The sequence below is a fragment of the Pogoniulus pusillus genome, chromosome 20 (genome assembly GCF_015220805.1).
Source record: "Pogoniulus pusillus isolate bPogPus1 chromosome 20, bPogPus1.pri, whole genome shotgun sequence".
NCBI classification, from domain to species: domain Eukaryota; kingdom Metazoa; phylum Chordata; class Aves; order Piciformes; family Lybiidae; genus Pogoniulus; species Pogoniulus pusillus.
The window spans coordinates 20,161,372-20,184,012 of NC_087283.1; the positions used below are offsets into that span (position 1 = coordinate 20,161,372).

The window sequence follows — 22,641 nt, forward strand, 5'->3', positions numbered from 1 at the left end:
CCGAGTGCCTCCCGAGGTGCTGCGGAGTGCGGCACAGGCAGGCTCTGCTATCGCATCCCCCCGGCTTTATGGTAACACTGAAGTGCAGGGGCTGGGAGCTGGCCTCATGCCCCTTCTCCACCTCGTTCCCCTCGGTCTGGCCATAAAAGCCAAGAGCACAGCCCTGGGGAGCCAAGAGAGGCAGAGGACTGCCAGGGCAGAAGAGCCCAGCGAGGACAAACCAAGCACGGCACAGCTCAGGAGCTCTGCTTCCAGCCAGTCCAGCCCTGCACTTCAGCCCTGCCTGACACCCTTCCAAACAGGGCCTGAAGAGTGGGCACCTGCTCACCTAAAGCAAACTCTGCTGCATGCTTCTAAGCTTCCTTCCCTTTTGGGAGTAACCCTCCTAGATCTCGGAGCTGACCAGCCCCAGCGGCCTGCAGGAGCTGCTAGCTGGGACCAGGCTTCCCTCCCCAAGCCTCTGCTGTGCAGTCAGCCCCAAGAACCTCGTGTGCTGCCTGCAGAAAAACGTGCTCGTGGTTTGGAAATTGCCTTTTGTTTGTGTGTGGGTGCGTGGAGGGGGGGAGGAGAGAGGTCACATCCAAAACATGACAAGACCAGGCTCGTTTGGCAGCTGTCCAAACAGCAGCAGCCCACATGCTTTATACAGCAGAGAGGCAGCCAAGCTCCCAACCTGGTAAAGTGCAGGGCTGGGGGGAAGGTGTTGGGTGTGGGGGTTTTGGTTGGGTTTTTTTTTCCTGTGTTTCATTTCTTTATTGAACATTGCCCACACGAGGAAGAGGAGGAGGAAGAGGAAGGGCAGGCGAGGAAGCGCTACGAGTTCTGCTGCATCTGCAGCCTGCGCTCGGCGGCTGCGGCCAGCGTCCTGCGGCGCAGGGTGACGGCGTCGGCCGAGGCTCCCTCGGCTGGAGGAGGGGAGGGCTTCTCCGTGCTCAGCTCCTCCTCTGAGCTTTTGTTCAAGTAACGTCTGCAAGAGGAGAAAGGAAAAGGTGGGTGAGGAGAGAGCACCGCTGGAAACGCGAAGGGCAGGGCTGGAAGGGACCTCCTCGAGTGTAAACCCCTTTGGTGCTCGCCCTGTCATCTGTTACCAAAGCTCAAAGGTTTCTCTGCATCGCCAGGTCACTTCTCCTTCTGTTTTTGAATCAGCAGCTAGCAACTCTTGAGAGCCCCCCTGTGTGCAGTTCTGGAGCCCCCAGCACAAGAAGGACATGGAGCAGCATGGCCAGCAGGGCAAGGGAGTGATTTGCCATTGGAAAAGGCTGCCCAGGGAGCCTATTCCACCTCCAGGAGTCACTGTCCCTGGAGGTGTTCAAGACAAGACTGGATGAGGCACTTAGTGCCATGGTCTGGTTGCTTGGCTAGGGCTGGGTGCTAGGTTGGACTGGCTGAGCTTGGAGGTCTCTTCCAACCTGGTTGATTCTATGATCCTGTGCCCCTTTGCTCTCCTAGAGCACTGTGTGCAATTCTGGAGCCCCCAGCACAAGAAGGACATGGAACTGTTGGAGTCAGTCCAGAGTAGGCCACCAAGATGCTCAGAGGGCTGCAGCAGCTCTGCTCTGAGGACAGGCTACAAGACTTGGGGCTCTGCAGCTTGGAGGAGACCTTGGAGTGGCCTTCCAGTATCTGAAGGGGGCTACAAGAAGGCTGGGGAGGGACTAGTGACAAGGTCTGGTAATGGCAGGACAAGGGGGAATGGGTTTGAACTGGCAGAGGAGAGATTGAAACTAGATGTTAGGAAAGGGTTCTTTGTAGTGAGGGTGGTGAGACACTGGCACAGGTTGCCCAGGGAGGCTGTGGCTGCTCCCTCCCTGGAGGTGTTCAAGGCCAGGTTGGATGAGGCCTTGAGCGACCTGTTCTAGGGGGAGGTGTCCCTGCCTATGGCAGGGGGTTGGAACTGAATGATCCTTGAGGTCCCTTCCAACCTAAACCCTTCTGTGACTCTATTAAGTTCTCCTACATGGCTCAGACACCTATGAGGAAGGTTCTAACTCCTGGTATTGGCTGGGCTAAAAGCAGCTGTGAAGCTGGCCCCTCTCTCTCCAGCAGTGCTGATCTGTGGCCATGAGCTCCTCTGGCATGCTTTCCAGAAGCACATGGAATCCCAGCATGCTGGGGGGGAATCACCCAGTCCAACCCCCCTGCTAAAGCAGGGGCACTCACAGCAGCTTGCTCAGCATCACAATGGCCAGGGTGGGTTAGAATCTCTCCAGAGACTCCACAACCTCTCTGAGCAGCCTGGACCAGGGCTCCAGCACCCTCACACCAGAGAGGTTTCTCCTCCTGGCCAGATGGCAGTGGTCATCTCTCAACTCCACACTGCTTTGTACTTAAGACTCTTTCTCTGTATTTGGAGTGATGCCTGTCAGTGACTCCAGCTCTAAGAGCACAGGCAACATAGGCTGGCACCTATGCCAGGAGAGGAGTTAATGATGAGAGGACTCAACCCAGCTAACACATCCTCACTATTAGAGGTTCAGACTAAACCTCACTGCAGCTGAAGAAATCACCTTCTGATGTCAAAGATCAACATCTCAGGAAGCTGTGTGCAAGCTGAGACATGTATAGTGGTGATGGATGTTGCACCAGCAATAGTTGCCCCAGGACTGGGGCAGGGATGCTCCCCCTGGATTGGGCACTGGTGAGGCCACACCTTGAATCCTGGGTTCTGGGGCACTCAGTCCTAGGACAACGAAGTGCTGGAGCACATCCAGAGGAGGACAACCAAGCTGGTGAAAGGTCTGGAGAACAGGGCTGGTGAGGAGCAGCTGAGGGAACTGGGATTGTTTAGTCTGGAGAAGAGGAGGCTTAGGAGTGATCTCATTGCTCTCTACAGCTCCCTGAAAGGAGGTTGGAGTGAGGTTGGGCTCTTCTCCCAGGAACAAGGGAGAAGACAAGAGTAAATGGCCTCAAGTTGTGCCAGAGGTTCAGGTTGGATGTCAGAACAAACATCTTCCCCAGAAGAGCTGCAAAGCCCTGGAGCAGGCTGCCTGGGGAAGTGGTTGGATCATCATCCCTGGAGGGACTCAAAGCTGTGCAAATGTGGTTCTGAGGGACATGGTTCAGTGGTGACCTGGCAGTGCTGGGCTAATGGTTGGACCTGATGATCTCAGAAGGCTTTCTCCACCCACACCATGGCACTAGTTCAGAACCGGTTTATCAGTGACAGCTGACCCAAACAGCACCCTCAGCCTGCTCTACCTACTCATTCCTCTTACACCTTCTGCATCACCCTGAGCTCTCAGCTGTCACAACCCACTACAAGCCCATCCTGAGGGACTAGCACAGGGGACAGGGCTGGGGTTTCAGGCAGGATCCTACTTTCTAGCTTGCTGCAGCAAGTCCTCCTTGCGCTGCACCAACATCCGCTGCCTTTCGTCGGCCGACTTGGAAAAGCGACTCCCTCTGGCCTCAAAATCTTCTGCTTCAGTAGCTTCTGCTTCCGCCTCGTTCAATTCCACCATCTCTTCCAGTCTGGAGTTGAGTTCAAGGGGCACTCTCTCTGCCTAGGAACGAAAGAAAAGGAGTTGCAAGTCTCTGCAAAATCTGCTAAGGGAGATTCATCAGCAAGCTACAAACCCCTGCCAACGCTGCAGGCGCTGCAAGGAACCAGGCCCTCACCTGCTGCACCCAGGTCCCTTGGGCTCCTTTGAAAAGCTCAGCCAAAGAGAGAACAAAGCTGCTTCAGCTCCTGTTCAAAGAGCCTCTGTTCTGGAAAGCTCTCTCCTTCATGCCACGTTGGAAAGTGATCTCAAAGACAAACGTTAATTACTCAAAATTAAAGCTCTCTGAAAATGGGAGGTTCTGCAGCTGCCTTGACAAGAGTCAGGAGCTGGAACAGCAGAAAGCCGCAGGCTGAGGGAAGAAGTCCAGAACACTGAAACAGGTTTGCCCAGAGGTGGTTGAGGCCCCATCACTGGAGACACTCGAGGTCAAACCTGGTGGGATCCTGAGCAACCTGATCTGGGTGGAGATGGCAGAAAGCACTGAAGAGGTAGCTGCACTCTGCAGTGAATGGTTTGGCTTGGAAGGGACCTTTAAAGCTCACCTAGTCCAACTTCCCTGCAGTCAGCAAAGACATCTGCAACTAGAGCAGGCTGCTCACAGCCCCACACAACCTGACCTGCAATGGTGCCAGGGATGGGGCACATTCTCCACCTCTCTGTGCAACCTGGGCCAGGCTGTCACCACCCTCAGTGTCAAACATTTCTCCCTTCTCTCCACTCTGAGTCTCCCTCTTTCCGTTCAAACCATCACTCCTGGTCCTGTCACAATAGGCCCTGCTCAAAACTCTGTCCCCAGCTTTCTTAAAGGCCTCTTTAAGCTCTGAGAACCTGCTCTAAGGTCTCCCCAGAGCCTTTGCTCCCCAACTCTCTCAGCCTGTCCTCACAGCAAAGATCTTCCAGATGTCCCTGTTCAGCACAGGGGGGTTGGACAAGAGGACCTTCAAGGGTCACTCCCAATCCGACCATCTCTGTGAAATGCAAAGAGGATGAGGTTTTGGAAAGGAATTCATGAAGCTTCAGCCCCTTAGCTTCTGCAGCACCCAAACTATCCTGTACCCAAGCTGCTGGAGCAAGGCTGGCAGCTGTCCCAAGCACAGCGTTGTCACTAAGAGGAGCTGGCAGCCTCGCACCCAGCACCTCCTCCCCCCTGCCGGCCGTCGGACAGCTGTGAGCTAATAGGTTACGATGCTGGTGAGCTGGCAGAGGTGAGCCAGCACATCCTGAGCACCTCCTGTCACAAGCCATCAGATCAGCTCTGCAATGCAAGAGCAGGATGCTACCAAGCGTGGCTGACATCAGGAAACAAATCAGCTCCATGAAGCTGTTTACGGTTTTAGCCCTGGCTCGCTCTCCCAGAGGATTACCCGAGCAAGTCAGGGCTATCAGAGGTATTAGCCAAGTCAGCTCCTATCCCACCTGGGGCTGGAGCTCTGATATAGCTGCCACTGGAGCCTTGACAGCTGGTGACGTGGCCACCTCGGGGGACAGCTGCTGGAGTCCCGAGAGCCCAGCTCAGCGGCGGCGGCGCGCAGGTCTCACGGCTGACTGCGGAACGTGGCCAGTCACTCCAGAGACCCAGAGCCTCACCAGTAATGGCATCTGCCCCACACCAAGGCCCTCAGGGAGCACGATCCAACACAAATGTCACTTCCCATCAGCCAGGTGAACCAAGCAGGGACATCAGGGCCTGTGCAGTATGAACAGCACACACCTCCAATACGAGTGTGTCTTCAGCCTGCTTCGGCAAAACCCCTGCTCTGGTTGCAGGTGCCCCTGCTCACACCAGGGAGGTTGCACCAAAAGACCCTTACAGGTCCCTTTCAGCCCAAACCTTCTGTGATTCCACAATTCCACAGACCCAAAGCTTGGCAAAGGGCTCCTCACAGCACACACAAGTTGATGTGCTGGGACAAGATAGTGAGGGAGAGTTGGAACACCTCAAAGCAATGCCACATCCAAGTGCCACATCCAAGTTCCACAGAATCATAGAGTCAACCAGATTGGAAGAGACCTCCAAGCTCATCCAGGCCAACCTAGCACCCAGCCCTAGTCAACCAACCAGATCATGGCACTCAGTGCCCCAGCCAGGCTTGGCTTCAACACCTCCAGCCACGGCCACTCCACCACCTCCCTGGGCAGCCCATCTCAATGCCAATCACTCTCTCTCACAACAACTTCCTCCTAACAGCCAGCCCAGACCTCCCCTGGCACAGCTTCAGGCTGTGTCCCCTTCTGTTGCTGGTTGCCTGGCACCAGAGCCCAACCCCACCTGGCTACAGCCTCCCTGCAGGCAGCAATCAGCTCTGCCCTGAGCCTCCTCTGCTGCAGCCTGCACCCCCCCAGCTCCCTCAGCCTCTCTTCTCAGGGCTCTGCTCCAGGCCCCTCACAGCTTTGTCGCCCTCCTGTGGACACCTTCCAGTACTGCAACTTCTCTCTTGAATGGATGAGCCCAGAACTGGACACAGCACTCAAGGTGTGGCCTGAGCAGTGCTGAGCACAAGAATAACCTCCCTTGTCCTGCTGCCCACTTCCATCCCTGCAGCTCTGCACCTCCCACACTAGGCTCTTAGCAAACCCCTGTACCAATTCACACCACCTCTCCTTCAGCAGCAACTGCAGCATTGAGCCAAATGGAAGCCACTTCTGTCTTGCAACCTACTAATGAGGGCACAATTTTCACAGCACCACCTTGGCTGCTTAGGTTCCTCGAGGCTGCAGAGGCAGAAAGTCTCACACATCACAAATCCACCCCAAGCCAGTGGAAAGGGAAGGTTACAAAACAGAGACCTTCATGACTTTGGTATTACTCAGGGAAACCAAAAGTGGAATGAGACCTCATTCTACTCACAGGCTCTTCTTCCCTTCCTGCCACGTTTTAGCTACTTGCTAAAGCCCTTGAGGAAGAAAACCAAAACCCACTGCTGGGCTTTTTACATAAAAGGGCTGCTAACTCCTGGTGCTGTTTGTGTGCCACTCCACTCACACCAGAGCTCTTTAGGTCTCTGAGTGCTTCATCCACAACACAAAGGAGATTTTCTACACAGAAGAGGAACACAGCTCATTTAAGAGAAGAGGGAGGGAAGGGGAAGGAGAACAGAAAGAGGGAAGTGGAGCAGGAGGAGGGGAGCAAGGGAAGGGGAGCAGGAGGAGGGGAGCAAGGAAGGGGAGCAGGAGGGGAGCAAGGGAAGGGGAGCAAGGGAAGTGGAGAAGGACCTGACCAGGCACGAAAAGTGACATGATCCTTTTTTGTTCTAGGGAACACCTGGGAGAACTTTCCTTCAAGAAAGAAAAGCACAGAGACAACTCTTTACAGGAGCACTGTGCTCAAGCCCCACAGTGTCAGTTCACTCTTTACAGCAGCACTGTGCTCAAGCCCCACAGTGTCAGTTCACTCTTTACAGCAGCACTGTGCTCAAGCCCCACAGTGTCAGTTCACTCTTTACAGCAGCACTGTGCTCAAGTCCCACAGTGTCAGTTCACTCTTTACAGCAGCACTGTGCTCAAGCCCCACAGTGTCAGTTCACTCTTTACAGCAGCACTGTGCTCAAGCCCCACAGTGTCAGTTCTGGTGCAAAAGCTAGGCAGGGACTGTTTGGAAGGGCCTGTGGTGACAGGACGAGGGGCAATGGTTTGAAACAGGAGCAGGGGAGATTTAGGTTGGCCATTGGAAGGAAGCTCTTCACCATGAGGGCAGTGAAACACTGCAACAGGTTGCCCAGGGATGTGGTGGTAGAGGCCCCATCCCTGGAGGCATTCAGGATCAAACTTGGGTGGGGCCCCAAGTTGCAGATGTCCCTGGTGAATGCAGGGTAGGGGTTGACAAAATGACCTTTGTGGGTCCTCACGATACTGTGACACGCAAGGAAGGGCTGCACTAACCTCACCTGGTGCAGACCCACACACACTTAACCTGCCCAAGCAGCTTCCAGCTGTGCTTTTTGGCCATGTTTTCAGGCTGTCTTACCTGGGTGGGAGCTTCTGTGTCCTCCTGATCAGCACTGTGCCATTCCACAGAACTGTTCACTGCAGGCCTGATGCTATCTGCACGCTGAAATGCAAACATCAGGGGGGTTAACACAGCCTGGGAAATGAGCTCCTTCAACACATCCCAACCCTGCTCTGGTTCAGCACAGGAGAAGTCAGCAATGAACAGAGAGCCTTCTGCTGAAGGAGAATTCTCTCTGCTCCCCCACAGGCAGGCTCCAGATAAGAGGACAATCTGATGGGCACACAACCAGAACTCAGGATCCTTATGAGCACAAACATGCTCCCCAGACTGCTTGCCTGAAATCTGCTGTCACTAATTAAGAACAAGGCAGTGTTTTGCCCACTGCTTTCTGGGCAGAAAACCTTCCTAAGTAGTACAATTCAATTAGCTGTCAGCAGAGACATCAACTGGATATGTTCTGCACACGAGAGACCAAGAAGAGCTGCTTTACCTCAGCAAATATTTGTCCTTAAGTCTAGCCAGGAGATTTTCAGCCTGTGTTTGGTACCTGACTGAATTGTTTGGCTTGGAAAAGCCCTCTAAGATTTTACCCTCTTCCCTTCTCTTCCTGGCCTCATGGTTTTACTTTATGCTATCCAAAACACAGGAGGCCTGCCACAGCACTTCCCCACTCAAGTTCTTTCTCTGCTAAAGTGCTGCTTTCTATTCATTGAACCACCATTAAGGCTGGAAAAGCCTTCTAAGGTCATCCAGTCCAACCATCAACCCAACCCCTCCACAGCCATTAAACCATGTCCTACAGACCACACCTTTCTTGAACACCTCCAGGCATGGGGACTCCACCACCTCCCTGGGCCAGACTCTGTGCCAATCCCTGACCACTCTTGCAGCAAAGAAATCTTTCCTTCTCTCCAACCTAAGCCTCCCCTGGCACAGTTTCAGGCCACTTCCTTTCCTTCTATCACTGACCCTGGAGATTTCCTGCATTTGCAGAGATTTAAGCAAATCCCAACCAAATCCTGTGGCTTCTAATTGAATTTGGCACTTCATAACATGTTGCAGACTACAGGTGAGCACATCAGGTATCCTGCAGGTCAAATCACATCAATCAGGCTCAAGCTATACAATGTAAGGGGTTGGAGATCATCCAGCCCAACTGACCACTCTGGGTAGGTCACAAAGGAACACATTCAGATGGGTTCTAAAAGCCTCCAGAGAAGGAGACTCCACAAACCTCTCTGGGCAGCCTGCTCCATGCCACCAGCACCCTCACAGTAAAGAAGTTTCTCCTCATGTTGAGGTGGAACCTCATGAGTCCCAGCTTATAGGACATGGCTGATAAGACTTTGACTTCCCTTCATCAAGAAAATGCCCTCTCTGCTGTGGTGGTTTAACCTCAGTTGGCAACTAAGCACCACACATCTGCTCTGCTCGCTCACTCCCCTCCCAGTGGGAAGGAGGAGAGTCAGAAAGGCAAAAACAAAACTGAGCCAACTCCTGGGTTGAGATAAGAACAGTTTAATAACTTGAAGAAAATAAAAGCCAACACTAATTATAATGATAAATTGTAATGAAGAAAAAACAAACCCACCCCTAACAAAACAAACCCCAAACCCAACCAGAGAAAGAGAGACAGAGAGAAACAAAGCCCAAGAAAACCAAACAATGCTACTGAGGAACAGTTGCTCAACACCAGCCTGCCAATTCCCAGCCTGTTCCTTGAGCAGGCAACCCCTGGTCAGCTTTCTCCCCTCCCCAGTTTCTATACTGGCCAAGATGTCCTATGGTATGGAATATCCCTTTGCCAGTGGGGTTCAGCTGTCCTGGCTGTGTCCCCTCCCAGCTCCTTGTGCCCCACAGCCTGCTTGCTGGCCAGGCAGTGGGAGAGGATGGCAAGTCCTTGACTTAGTGTAAGCTCTGCTCAGCAACACCTAACCCAGGAGTGATCACAACTGCTACCCTCAATCCAAACCACAGCACTGCACCAGCTTTGGGAACATCAACTCTATCCCAGCCAAAACCAGGACCAGATCCACCCTTATTCTATACCATCTCCATCATGCCCAGGTCTCATACTTTCCAAAGCACTCAGATGAATCACCACCATCTCTCCTACACACACAGAGCCATCACTCCCTTGGTCTATGGGACACTCCTCTAACATGTCTCCTGAGTGGGTTTTAGTCCACGACTGCTTGGGCTCCATAGCAGTCACAGAATTAGTCTCCCTCAGGGCAGAAGAGAGAGTGTGTGCTGGTGGATTCTTGCATGCTGCAACCAGTTTGGGTTCTGTCCAAATTTGTTCTTCATTACTCTGGGGTGATCCTTACTGTAAGACTCTTCACTTGGCAGAGAGTAACCAGAGCATAGAGCACGGCACAGCAATGACATTACCCCAAAACCAGATCCCCCCTTTGAGGTACAGATTGGACTTTCCCACCTTACCCACTAAGTGCACCCAGGTCCTTGAACAAAAGCAGCCTCATGGATGGATGTGTCTTTGCCCAAGGCAGGAATAACTCTCTCCCTCTGCCTGTTCTCTATGTGCATGTCTACACTGAGCCTGTATCCAGGGATAAACCACAGCAGCTGCTCCATCACCCTATGATCTCTCCCCACGCAGGAAGGGGGATCAGGAAAAGAAGAAGAGAGCCATGAAATATGAAGGGATTTAATCAAGCAGCCAAACTGAGATCAATGCCAACAGAAAGTGTACAGAGTCCTGCTCAGCCTGGCCAATGTACAGTGTCACAACACAGGGGAAAGCAGGCCTCAGGAGGAGGACTGTGAGCAAGCTCCTCCAGGGATGGGGAGAAGCAGGAGAAGGAGCAGGAAGAGACATAAGCAGAAGGAGCAGGAACCCAAACAGAAGGACCTCTCTATCCTCAGCAAACTTCTTCCTCTGAACCAATGTTTATGGCCTGGGATGCATCTGTGAGCCAGCTCTGGGCAGCTGCCCTGGCTGACTGCACACTGCCTGGGACTCTGTTTTCTTCCCTTTCTCAAAAGACTTCTGCTGTGTCATCCCATCCAATGACATCATCAATGCACTGCAGCTGCTCTGGAGCTCCATCCTGCTCCACTGCAGTCCACAGCAGATGGTGGGGCTGTGTTTCCTCTCCTGGGGAAGTCAATTCCAGGCACACTGAACATCCCTCCAAGGAAAATGAAGCTGTGGCCTGCACTCTGCTGCCACAGGCTCTGAGAAAGACATGTTAGTGATGTCACTTGTCACCAGCTTGGCTGCCTTTGACTCCAGCTGGTATTGAAGCTCCAGCACAGCCAGCGTGGCAGCACCAGTCACTGGTATAACCTCACTCAGGCCACAGTAGTTTACTGCCAGTCTCATTCCCCATCAGACTTCCAGGCTGGCCACAGTGAGCTGCTGAAGGGTGAGCAAGTTTTGCTGATCATGCCCTGGCTCTCCAGTTGATGAATCACCTTCTGGATGGGAGTTGGAGATTCTCAGCTGGTACAGTATTGCCATCAGTGCACTGCTGTGGTAGCACCTGGCACCTGCTGTTCTTCGCCCCTTCAACCTGTTCTTCTGCACCTCTGAGAGACAAACAGCTGTGTAAGCTTCTCCATCTTCGAAGCAGCTCTACCAAGAGCCCATCCTTGGGTCACTGAAATGCTCTCTTCTGAGACAGTCTGTGCCAAGGAGGCATGGGGCCTCTGGGCTAGTCGCAACAAGGTGCTTGCTCCCAGTTCAACTCACTCTTCTTCTCCAGTACAGTCAGCCGTGGGGATGCCCTCATCCCTCCAGAAATAGAGCTGGGTCCTGCTCCTCGACAGCAGCCGGGTGGCGTTGGGGTACACTGTGCACAGCTATCTACTACAGCCTTTCACTACTGTGATGTGCCAGGGCCATCAAAGCTAGAGTCCAGTAAATCCAGTCACCCCTTCCTCCACCTGGCTGGAGGCAGGGCCCCTCTAGTCCTCATCAGAGTACTCGCTACTGGCAGCCTCCAAGTAGAGCTCGGCAGGCAGGTCAGGCCTCCTGCGCTGCCTGGGGAAGTGCCCCCGGCAGGCAGCAGCAGGCATTCTCCTGGCAGAAGCCCTTTGCGGGGCTGGTTTGCCTTGCAGTTCCCGTACCCGCGCCTTTAGGACAGAGGTGGCTTTGCCATCCCACTTCCTCATGTCCTCTCCGTGGTCGAGCAGGTAAAACCAGAGGTCGCCCCGCGAGGTGTGCCCGCTGTAAGCTCTCTCCTGCGCGGGGGAACGCCTGCGCCTGGGAGCCGAGGCGCGGCGCTGGGCGGGCGGCGAGCAGGACAGCAACTGTTTGAGCAGGAGGTCTTCCTGCTCCGAGATGAAAGGGCAGCGCAGACTCTCCTCCTGCTCCTGCAGCCACTGTGTCAGGTCACCCACGACCTTCCCCGCTCCGTACTTCCAGAAGCGGAAAATGAAGGCGCCGGCGTAGCGCGGGGGCACGGCGCGGACGAACCTGTCCCACATGGCCTCCGTGCAGGTCAGCTCATCTGGATCTCTGACCAGCGCCTTGCTGTCCAGGTAAATCAACTCCACTATGGCCAGCTCCCGCAGGTACCGGATCCCCCTCTCCATGGTGGGCCAGGTCTGCAGCTTGGGCACAAGGTCTCCCTGGAAGGGGTAAGCTTCCTTCACTGCCCGCAGCAGTCGCCGCCACAAGTTGCAGAAGCGTTTTTCTTTGTCGAGGTCGATCTTGCGGTTCCCGGGCAGGCCTGCCAGCCTCCAAGCGTCCCTGCGCGGCACCCTGACGTCGCTGACGTCGCCGTCCCAGCAGCGCAGCAGCCAGGTGGCCACCTCCTCGCCCGGCTGGCGGTGGAACTTCTTCCAGATCTCCCGAATCTGACTCGGGGATAGGCGTTCTACCGTCACCACCTCGGGTTCTGCCTCCTCCTCCTCCTCCTCCTCTTCTTCTTCCTCCTCATCCTCCTCTTGAGTCACAGTGGTGACCGAGACGGGCTGGGGCTGGTCCGCTGCTTCATCGGCAGTGCCTGTCTCCGAGGTTGAAGTAGCCTGGAGGAGAAGGGGAAGGTGAAGGAGCGAAGGAAAGTGTCTCCCCTGGTCTCCCCCACAGATTCCTCTCCGAGTAGAACAGGTAAAGGGTGTCAGCATGGGCAGCTCTTCACGGAGGAAGGTGACAGCAGTGCTGAGTACAGGCACCCAATCGGTCTCCCAGCCAAGCTGGTCTCACACAACGCATCGAGGTGACAGCCTTAGCCCAGCCCCCAGCGTGACACAGGGCACCAGAAGCAACACAGGCGGCAAGGGAGGGCTTAGATGCACAGCTCTGAGAACAAGCACAGCGACTGAGAGCAAAAGCATCGCGGCCGTGGCCAGCGACTCTTGAACTAATACAAGGAGTGCTGGTAATAAAGTGGTTTTCATGGCTTCATGGAATGGTCTGGGTTGGAAGGGACCTTAAAGATCATCCAGTTACAATCCTTCTAGTATCCACCCACCTCTGGTTACATCTCCCATCAGCCCAGGCTGTTCAAGGCCTCATCCAGCCTGGCCTTGAACACCTCCAGGGAGGGGGCAGCCACAGCCTCCCTGGGCAACCTGTGCCAGTGTCTCCCTATCCTTGCTGGCAAGAATTTCTTCCTCATCTCCAGTCTAAATCTCACCTCCTCAAGTTCAAAGCAGTTGTCCCTCATCCTGTCACAACAAACCCTTGTCTAAAGTCCCTCTCCAGCTCCCTTCAGGTACTGGAAGGCTGCTTTAAGGTCTCCCTGAAGCCTTCTCTTTTCCAGGCTGAACAGATCCAACTTTCTCAGACTGTCCCCATTGAGGAGGTTCTCCAGCTCTCTGATCACCTTCATGGCCTCCTCTGAACCTGCTCCAGCAGCTCTATGTCCTTACCCACCAGCAGCAATGATGATTCCCACCCTCAATCCAGACCACAGCACTGCAGCAGCAGTGGGAACATCAACTCCATCCCAGCCAAACCCAGGACAGCTGCTTCACAAAGAGACAGTGGTAAAGCACACAAGGCCCACCCTAATCCACAGAAAAGCCTTCTTATAAGGGCCACAGCACAGAGCCCACATGTGGCCTTCAGCCACACAATGCTGTGAGACAGTCCAGATGAGTCACCACATGGAGATCTAGACTGCCAAAGTGCTCCCAAAAGCATCACCTTCCTTACAGGCAACACCTGAAGGATAATACTGCCTTCAAGTAAGCTGGATTCTCCTGTAATTCATCTTACCTCACTCCCCTCACTCACTCCTACCAGGCTCAGCTCTGTGGTGAGGCATTTTGGGTGCATGGGCTCAGGGCTTACCTGTGTGGGGAAAGGTACTTGGATGCGCCCTTCCAGGATGTTGTCAGTGGTGATCTCTACAGAGCGAGTTAGCTGCAGATCCTGTAGGACCAAATGATAGGGAACCTGAGGGAACATCTCCTGGATCTGATGGGCCTGGAGAAAGCAAGAATTGCACAGTTAGGATCTGCAGGAAATAAATCTTACCTGGTCAGAAGCTCAACAGAAAGAGCTTCTCAACAGTTCAGAGATGTTGTTTATGATATGATGAAGAACTTGGAAACAGAGAATGCTAGGGGCTTAGAAGGGACCTCCAGAGATCATCAGGTCCAAAGCAGGGTCACTTAGGGGAGGTCACACAGGCACATATTCAGATGGTCCAGAGAAGAAGACTCCACACTCTCTCTGGGCAGCCTGCTCCAGGCCTCTAGCACCCTCACAGTAAAGAATTTTCTCCTCATGTTGAGGCAGAACTTCCTGGATTCCAGTTTGTATCCTATGCTCCCTGTCCTGTCACAGGACACCACTGAAAAGAACTTGCTGACACCCACCCTTCAAATATTTATAGCTGTTGATACCATCTCCTCTCAGCCTTCTCCAGACAAAACTGCCTCAAGTCTCTCAGCTTCCCTCCTCAGACAGATATTCTGCTCCCTTCATCATCCTCACAGCCTCTGTTGGATTCTCCCTAGTCCTTCCCTGTTCCTCTTGAACTGGGGAGCCCAGAACTGGACACAGTACTCCAGCTGTGGTCTCACCAGGGCAGATCAGAGGGGGAGAAGAACCTCCCTCAACCTGCTGGCCAAACTTTTCTTACTGCACCCTAGAGAGCTGCACAGAATTCACCTGAATCAAAGTCAGATCAACACTGGAGAAAAACAGAATGACAAACATCACTTTTCTTTTCCCCAGCAGGTTCCAACATGCTGTTGGCAAGGCCAAGTGGACTAAGACAATAAGCTACTCTCCCTTACTCAACTGGTTTGTAGGCCTATTTGTGCCTACAAAGCAGTTGAGTAAGATCTGAAAGCTCCAGTAAATGAAACTGAGCTGTCAGGGAAGTGTTCTGATTGAATTTCAGTATCCAAATCGAAGAGATGCAAGTCAGAGGGCAGATAAACAATGTGCTTTGAGAGTCCAACAGCTGCATTTCATCACATGTGAAAAAGCTGTGGTTGAACTAATGCTGAATGTGCTGGGGTGAGGGGAACAAGGACAATGAAAGGGGAAGGAGTTGGGAGAGCAAAGCAGTAACTACCCACCAGCTGATGGTGAGCTCAAACAGAAGTAACCACAAACCCAACTCCCCACTGCACTAACATGGAACTTGAACAGCTGATTAAGCAAGGCAGCCTCTGGCCGTTCCCTCAAAATGCTTTCCCCAAGTTTCAACTCAGTAATACCACAGAGATTTTCCTTTCTTTTGTATTATCATAGAATTAGCCAGGTTGGAAGAGACCTCCAAGCTCAGTCAGTACAAGCTAGCACCCAGCCCTGGCCAATCAACCAGACCATGGCACTCAGTGCCAACCTAGCACCCAAACCTACCCAACCAACCAGACCATGGCACTCAGTGCCCCAGCCAGCCTTGGCTTCAACACCTCCAGGCACAGTGACTCCACCACCTCCCTGAGCAGCCCATTCCAATGCCAATCACTCTCTCTCACAACAACTTCCTCCTAACATCCAGCCTAGACCTCCCCTGCCACAACTTGAGGCTGTGTCCCCTTCTTCTGGTGCTGGCTGCCTGGCAGCAGAGCCCAACCCCACCTAGCTACAGCCTCCCTTCAGGGAGCTGCAGGCAGAAATGAGCTCTGCCCTGAGCCTCCTCTGCTGCAGGCTGCACCTCCCCATCTCCCTCAGCCTCTTCTCCCAGGGCTTGTTAAATACTACATTTAACACTTTAATAGTTTGCTGCTCTGAGCCTCTCCATTCAGCAGACATTTTAATATGTTGCTTCTGTGCTTTTAATAACACAGAGGGCTCAGAAGTCATTATTCAGCCCTAACAAAAGCCCATGTGTGTCACTGTGGCCTGCAAAAGGAAAACTGAACTGACCTCACATGGAGAGTTCCTACATAATATTTGGAGAGGAAAACTATCTGCCAACACCTCACCACTCTCTCCCATGCCTAAAAATCGTGGTCTTAACCTGGTGAGGCTAAAGTAGTGGTGAAGGCCATGGATGACCTCACACTCAGAACATTTCAGCACACCCATGGGTACCTCAGCTGACCTTCACTGACATACCAGAACGCACAGCAGTTCTCAGAATTCAAATGAAGTGAACTCAGCTTGTTTCAGGAGATCAGACCCTTTTCATTTGGTACTCCATCGCCAGAGTGTTGATGTCAGAAGCCAACAAACCCAGGACTTCATGCTCAGCGCTCCTGGCACCATCATAAAGAGTTGTCTGTGCTACAGAGAGCCCTGTCTCACTCTGACAAAACACTCCAACACAAAGAGCTATCTCCACAGCTTTTAAATCCCACCTGGAATGATGATTCAACCACTTGAGGAGCCTGTTCCAGGGCTTGACAACCCTTTCAGGGAAGAAACTGTTCCTTGTGTCCAAACTAAACCTCCCCTGGCACAACTTGAGCCTGCTTCTGCTTGTTCTGTCGCTTGATTCTTGGGGGAAGAAACCAACCAACTTCCTAACTCCTTTGCAGGGAGCTGTAGAGAGCAATGAGGTCTCCCTTCAGCCCCCTTGTTTCCATGCTAAACAACCCAGATCCTCGGCCATGTTCTCCAGACCCTTCACCAGCTTCACTGTCCTCTAGACACACTCCAGCCCCTCAATGTCCTTCTTGGAGTGAGGTACCCAGAACTGAACCCAGGAGTCAAGGTGTAGCCTCATCAGTGCCCAGTACAGATGGACAATCTCTGCCCTGCTCCTGCTGGCCACACTATTGCTGATGCAGGCCAGGATGCTGGTGCCCTTCTCAGTCACTTGGGCACAGTCTGGCTTATGTTCATCCACTGCTGACCAATAACCTCAGGGCCTTTTCCACCAGGCAGCTTTCCAGCCACAATAGAACGAATCTGATCAGTTACCAAGTGACCAAGAGCTAAATCCTCTGCTTCTAGACTCACACCCTGTGCTACTGCAAGTTGTGAGTGAAGAGAAATACTGAAAAGCACTACAGAGGTTGTACTAAGCAGGCTGAGAACCAGTCTGCCTACTCACACAGAAAGTTCATGTCCATTTTCCTCCCTCATTTACTTACCTCCAGGCCTCCTCTTCTATCTTCAAAAGCAGAGTCCTAACTTCACACACACAAAAAACCCAACAACAAAAAAACAACCCCAGCTTTCATATAGCATCTAACCACTGCTTTGATTTCCCTTAGTCATCCATCTGCATGTTCCTTTCTCCCCTCCCCAACACAAGGTGTAAACCACAGAAGCAGCCTTACCATAGCATTAAGCTGGGAGTTGCTGGCCTGGGCAATCCCAAGGATGTTTGTGGTGTGCATCACTTCTACTGAGAAGCTGGGCAGCCAGCTGGCAATCCGAGAGCCTGGGGACAAGAAACCACCACCACAGTCACAGAATCACACAACTGACCAGGCTGGAAGAGACCTCCAAGCTCAGCCAGGCCAAACTAGCACCCAACCCTACCCAACCAACCAGATCATGGCACTAAGAGCCCCAGCCAGGCTTTGCTTCGACACCTCCAGGCACAGCCACTCCACCACTTCCCTGGGCAGCCCATTCCAATGCCAATCACTCTCTCTCACAACAACTTCCTCCTAACAGCCAGCCCAGATCTCCCCTGCCACAGCTTGAGGCTGTGTCTCCTTCTTCTGTTGCTGGTTGCCTGGCACCAGAGCCCAACCCCACCTGGCTACAGCCTCCCTGCAGGCAGCTGCAGGCAGCAATCAGCTCTGCCCTGAGCCTCCTCTTCTGCAGCCTGCACCCTCCCAGCTCCCTCAGCCTCTCTTCTCAGGGCTCTGCTCCAGGCCCCTCACAGCTTTGTCGCCCTCCTGTGGACACCTTCCAGTACTGCAACTTCTCTCTGCAATGGAGGAGCCCACAACTGGACACAGCACTCAAGGTGTGGCCTGAGCAGTGCTGAGCACAGGGGCACAAGAACCTCCCTTGTGCTGCTGCCCACACTGCTCCTGAGCCAGCCCAGGATGCCATTGGCTCTGCTGCCCACCTGGGCACACTGCTGCCTCCTCTGCAGCTCCTCTCTGCCAGCACGCCCAGGGCCCTCTCTGCCTGGCTGCTCTCAGCCACTCTGTCCCCAGCCTGCAGTGCTGCTTGGGGTTGTTGTGGCCAAAGTGTAGAACCCTGCCCTTGGCCTTGTTCAATCTCATCCCCTTGGCCTCTGCCCACCCATCCAGCCTGGACAGGTCCCTCTGCAGGGCTCTCTACCCTCTAACAGGTCCATACCTGTTCTTAGCTTGGTCATGGAATCAGGGAGTCATAGAATGGATTGGGTTAGAAGGGATCTCCTGAGGTCGTCCAGTCCAACCCCTCTGCAGTCAGCAGAGACATCTACAACTAGAGCAGGCTGCTCACAGCCCCACACAACCTGACCTGCAATGGTGCCAAGCATCGGGCATCTATCTCCCTTCTCTCTGTGCAATCTGGGCCAGGCTCTCACCACCCTCAGTGTCAAACATTTCTTTCTTCTCTCCACTCTGAATCTCCCTCTTCCAGTCCAAACCATCACCCTTTGTCCTAAGTCAAGGAAGAGGAGGAGGAGGTTTTCTCAAGTACTTCTGCAGGTACTTTACTGAAGTTTTCCCAGAAGGTACAAAAAGTTCTGCCTGAAGACAGCTGGAGTAAATCAGCTGCTATGCTCTTCAAACACACTGTTGTAGTGGCTGGCTGAGGCCCAAAAGAGGATCAAGAAAACAATATATCCTTCCTGCTTTGGTTTCATGTTTCCCATTAAAGGGGATATGAAAATAAGCCAGGAAACAATTAAAATCACCCATGAAAAATGAAACTCACTCAGTTCTGGAATACATTCCTAACTCCACCAATTCTTAAACCAGACCAGCTTCTGAGCAGGTTGAGTCTGGCCTGGGTCAGCTATATGATTCTATGATTCTATAGGTAGAAACTATTACTACTGCTGCACTTGGTGTGCTCAGGCTCAGCAGAGCAGGGTATGTGGCTGGCTCCCTCCTCTTCCTGCCTTTCTGTTTAAATAAACACAGGCTTTGCTCTATCCACTCCTCCTCCCGTCCCCAGAGTAATTTTCCAGGTCTCCAAGCCACAGGAGAGCCCTGGGGAAGACAGCAATAAACCAGAGTGGTCTTCTAAATAAAATCCCTTGTGGAGAGCTAAAACACCTCCAAGTGGGAGCCACAAAAGGAGCTGTGAGCCATTCTCAATGTACTCAGAAATCTCTGACCCTTTTCCACCCATTTTTTAATCCTCCCACAGACTTCCAAAGACTGCAAAAGCAGCAGAGAGGAAGAAGATGTCACTATGAAAGTCTGCAGCATCTCATGATGGGAGCTCCACAAACACAGAGCCCTGCATTTGCACTGGTGAAACCTCCTGAGAAACAAGACACTCATCAAAATCCCTGGGAAAAATTGAGGACACAGCAAAACCAGGCCTAGAATAAAACCCCCACATCTGCAAGAGAAATTGTCTCTTTCAGAAGAAGTTTGTCTGCACACAGGGAACTCATCAGGGTCTGAAATCACAGCTGCTTTGTGAGTACTGCTGAAAATAACCCGAGTACAAGTGTTTGGGTGATAGGATTCCTTTCAAGAATGAGCTTCTGCAGACTTCTAAACCTACCCAAACATGCCAAGTTTCTCATAAATTGAGTTGCAAATGCACTTTGGACAACCTTATGTTAGCTAGAGGAGAAGGGAAAGCTCAACTTTCAGACTGCACCACAGAAGGCTTTTGTCCCCTTGACTGTCAGTGATTAACCACCATCTGCTAACAAAGCAAGACAGGAATTTTCCAGAGGTTGGGAATGCCACACAGTGAAGAAATGCCAGAGCAAAGCTGCTAACCACAACAGGAGAGCACTTGTACAACAGTTTTCAAGAAATCTCACTAGCTCTGATGCTTCACAGGGCTTGGAAGGGACCCCTGGAGATCAAGTCCAACCTCCCTGCCAAGGCAGGCTCACCTAAAGGAGGTCACAGAAGAACACAGCCAAAGGTGGAAGCTTCACCACCTCTCTGGGCAGACTGTTCCAGGGCTCCATCACTTTTAACTCAAAGCAGTTCCTCCTCACGTTTAGATGGAACTTCTGATGTTCAAGTCTCTTACTCCTTGTCCTATCACTGGGCACCACTGCACAAAGCCTGGTGAGCCTCCTGACACTCACCCTTCAAGTATTGATCAGCACTGACGAGATCCCCCGCTCAGGCTGCTCTTTTCCAGGCTAAAGAGCTCCAATTCTCCCAGTCTCACCTCGTAAGAGAAGTGTTCCAACCCCCTCAGCAGCTTTGTAGCCCTTTGCCTAATCCTCCCCAGCAAGCCCCTGTCCTTCTTGAACTGAGGAGCCCAGAACTGGACACAACACTCCAGCTGCAGCCTCACCAGGGCAGAGCAGCCCCTCAGAGACTTGTGCTCTTGCAAATGAAACCACACATCCCTGTTTGACACACAGTTTCAACTGGAAGCATGGACAGAACCCCCTTCTGCAGCAGGGCTGTTCCCTCCATCTGTTTGGGCAACCCCCCTGGATGTCACATCTGCTCAGCTCACCATCGAAGTGGAAGAAGTGATTGTGCTGGTTCAGGCGCGGTCTGCCTTCCGCCACTGCCACGGGCACCACGTTCTCATCCAGGTTTTCCCTTTGTTGATCCTCCCTCACGTGCTGGCTGTCAGTAATATTGAGGGACATTCTGCAGGTGGGGCAAGATGTATCTTGTTCCAGCCAGGACCTCAGGCAGGAGCTGAGAGGGAAAGAGTGAGTTATTCTGGTGAGCGGCGGCAGGCTGAGAACAGAGAGCAGCCGGAGCCTATCGTGTACACAACATCAACACGTGGACTGCTTGGAGCTAATCTGGGAGGCAGGCTTGATGAGCTCTGGATGACTCTGCTACAGGCTTCTTGTTTCTTTCAGCCTAAACAAGCAGATTTAGCTCAAATTTAAAACGTTCTCCAACTTCTTTATCGTGAGGGTGGTGGAACACTGAACAGGTTGCCCAGTTGAGGCCCCATGCTTGGAGATATTCAAGCTGAGGCTTGACAGGGCTCTGGGCAGCCTGTTGTAGGTGAAGATGCTTCTGCTGACTGCAGAAGGGGTTGGACTGAATCATAGAATCACAGAACCTTAAAGGTTGGAAGGGACCTCCAGAGATCATCAAGTCCAACCCCCCTGCCAAGGCAGGATCCCCTAGGGTAGTTCACACAGGAATGCATCCAGGTGGGGTTTGAAAGTCTCCAGAGGGGACACCACAGCCTCTCTGGGCAGCCTGTTCCAGGGCTCTGTCACCCTCACTGGAAAGAAGTTTCTCCTCCTGTTGAAGTGAAACCACCTCTGTTCCAGTTTGTAGCTGTTGTTCCTTGTCCTGCTGCTGCTGACCACTGAAAAAGAGCTTGGCCCCAGCCACTTGACCCCCACCCCTCAGATATTTATACACATTGATCAGATCTGCTCTCAGCCTTCTCTTCTCTGGACTAAATACCAGCAGGGATCTCAGTCTCTCTCCACAGTCACCCTCATGGCTCTCCACTGGCCTCTCTCCAGCAGGTCCCTGGCTCTCTTGAACTAGGGTGCCCAAAACTGGACACAGTATTCCAGGTGTGGTCTCACCAGGGCAGAGCAGAGGTGGGAAAAGAACCTTCCTCGACCTGCTGGCCACACTTTCCCTGATGCCCCTCCAGGATGTTGCAAACAGGGCACACATGGAGCATGCAGTTCTGGAGTCCCCAACACAGGAAAGACATGGAGCTGCTGCAGAGGGTCCAAAGGAGGCCATGAATATGACCAGAGAGCTGGAGAATCACCCCTATGGGCACAGGCTGAAAGAGCTGGGTAGTTCAGTCTGGAGAAGGCTTCAAGGAGACCTTAAAGCAGACTTGCAACACCTGAAGGGGCTCCAGGAGAGCTGGGGAGGGACTTTGGACAAGGGAGGGGAGTGACAGGATGAAGCTTTGCGCTGGGAGAGGGGAGACTGGAGATGAGCAAGAACTTCTCGCCAGTGAGTGTGGGGAGACACTGGCACAGGTTGCCCAGGGAGGCTGTGGATGTCCCCTCCCTGGAGGTGCTGAAGGCCAGGTTGGATGAGGCCTTGAGCAACGTGGGCTGGTTGGAGGTATCCCCTGCCCATGGCAGAGGGGTTGGAACTGGATGATCTTTTAAGGTCCTTTCCAAACCAAACCATTCCATCATTAATTACATCTGGCTTTAGCTGGAAGTCTCCTACTGCAACACATTCCCTCTCTAAACACACACCAAGGAGTTAAGTGTCACTCAGCTTCAGGAAAGAACTAATCCAAAAGGATCCTTTTAGACACAAAGAAAACAACTTGCTGAAGAGAAGACCTTGGGCTTCTCAAGTGCTCAGTAGGTGATGAAATATTCATAGGCTCCAGGAGCAGTGGAAGAGGAGTTTCTGCCATGGAGCCACATTATCTCATTAGAGGCTTCTTGGAAGACAGATAAATATTGATGGCAAGGTTTGTCATAACTGACAACAAATTAGCACATGGATTAAAACCTCTGCTCTGACAGTTAGCAGAGGAGTCAGAAGCTAAACTTGCAGGAAGTAAGTTGCTCAGATGACACCACAGGGAGAGTTTAACTGACCACGCGTGTTAGGAAGTCCCAGTTCAACCCCCAGCTCCCTTTTCAAGCACAGGTGTGAAAATGTGAAGGCTGCCACAAAAGAATCTAAGAAGAGGCACATCTGGCTCAGCACACAAGCATCTGCTACTATTTACTACTACTACAGAGTGTGAGAGAGAGGTTCTTTGGCTGAGAGTCTCCCAGTTCCAACCAT

General features: G+C 52.7%; 1 protein-coding gene across 4 annotated transcripts in view; it reads right to left on the reverse strand.

Annotated features, from left to right (window-relative positions):
* Positions 1–602: 602 nt before the first annotated feature.
* The window catches only part of AMFR (autocrine motility factor receptor), a 41,466-nt gene continuing 19,427 nt past the window's right edge, over positions 603–22,641 (reverse strand). For 2 of the 4 annotated variants that reach the window (XM_064160485.1, XM_064160486.1), the window contains exons 9-12: positions 20,399–20,589; positions 17,119–17,222; positions 13,721–13,855; positions 8,955–12,450 (exon numbers count right to left, since the gene is read on the reverse strand). In XM_064160485.1, the coding sequence (XP_064016555.1) occupies positions 11,386–12,450; positions 13,721–13,855; positions 17,119–17,222; positions 20,399–20,589 (1,495 nt within the window). In that variant the 3' untranslated portion in view covers positions 8,955–11,385. Of the gene's footprint in view, positions 968–3,318; positions 3,504–3,599; positions 3,748–7,467; positions 7,552–8,954; positions 12,451–13,720; positions 13,856–17,118; positions 17,223–20,398; positions 20,590–22,641 lie in introns of those variants that run through there. The other 2 variants (XM_064160487.1, XM_064160488.1) reach the window with 2 other exon arrangements.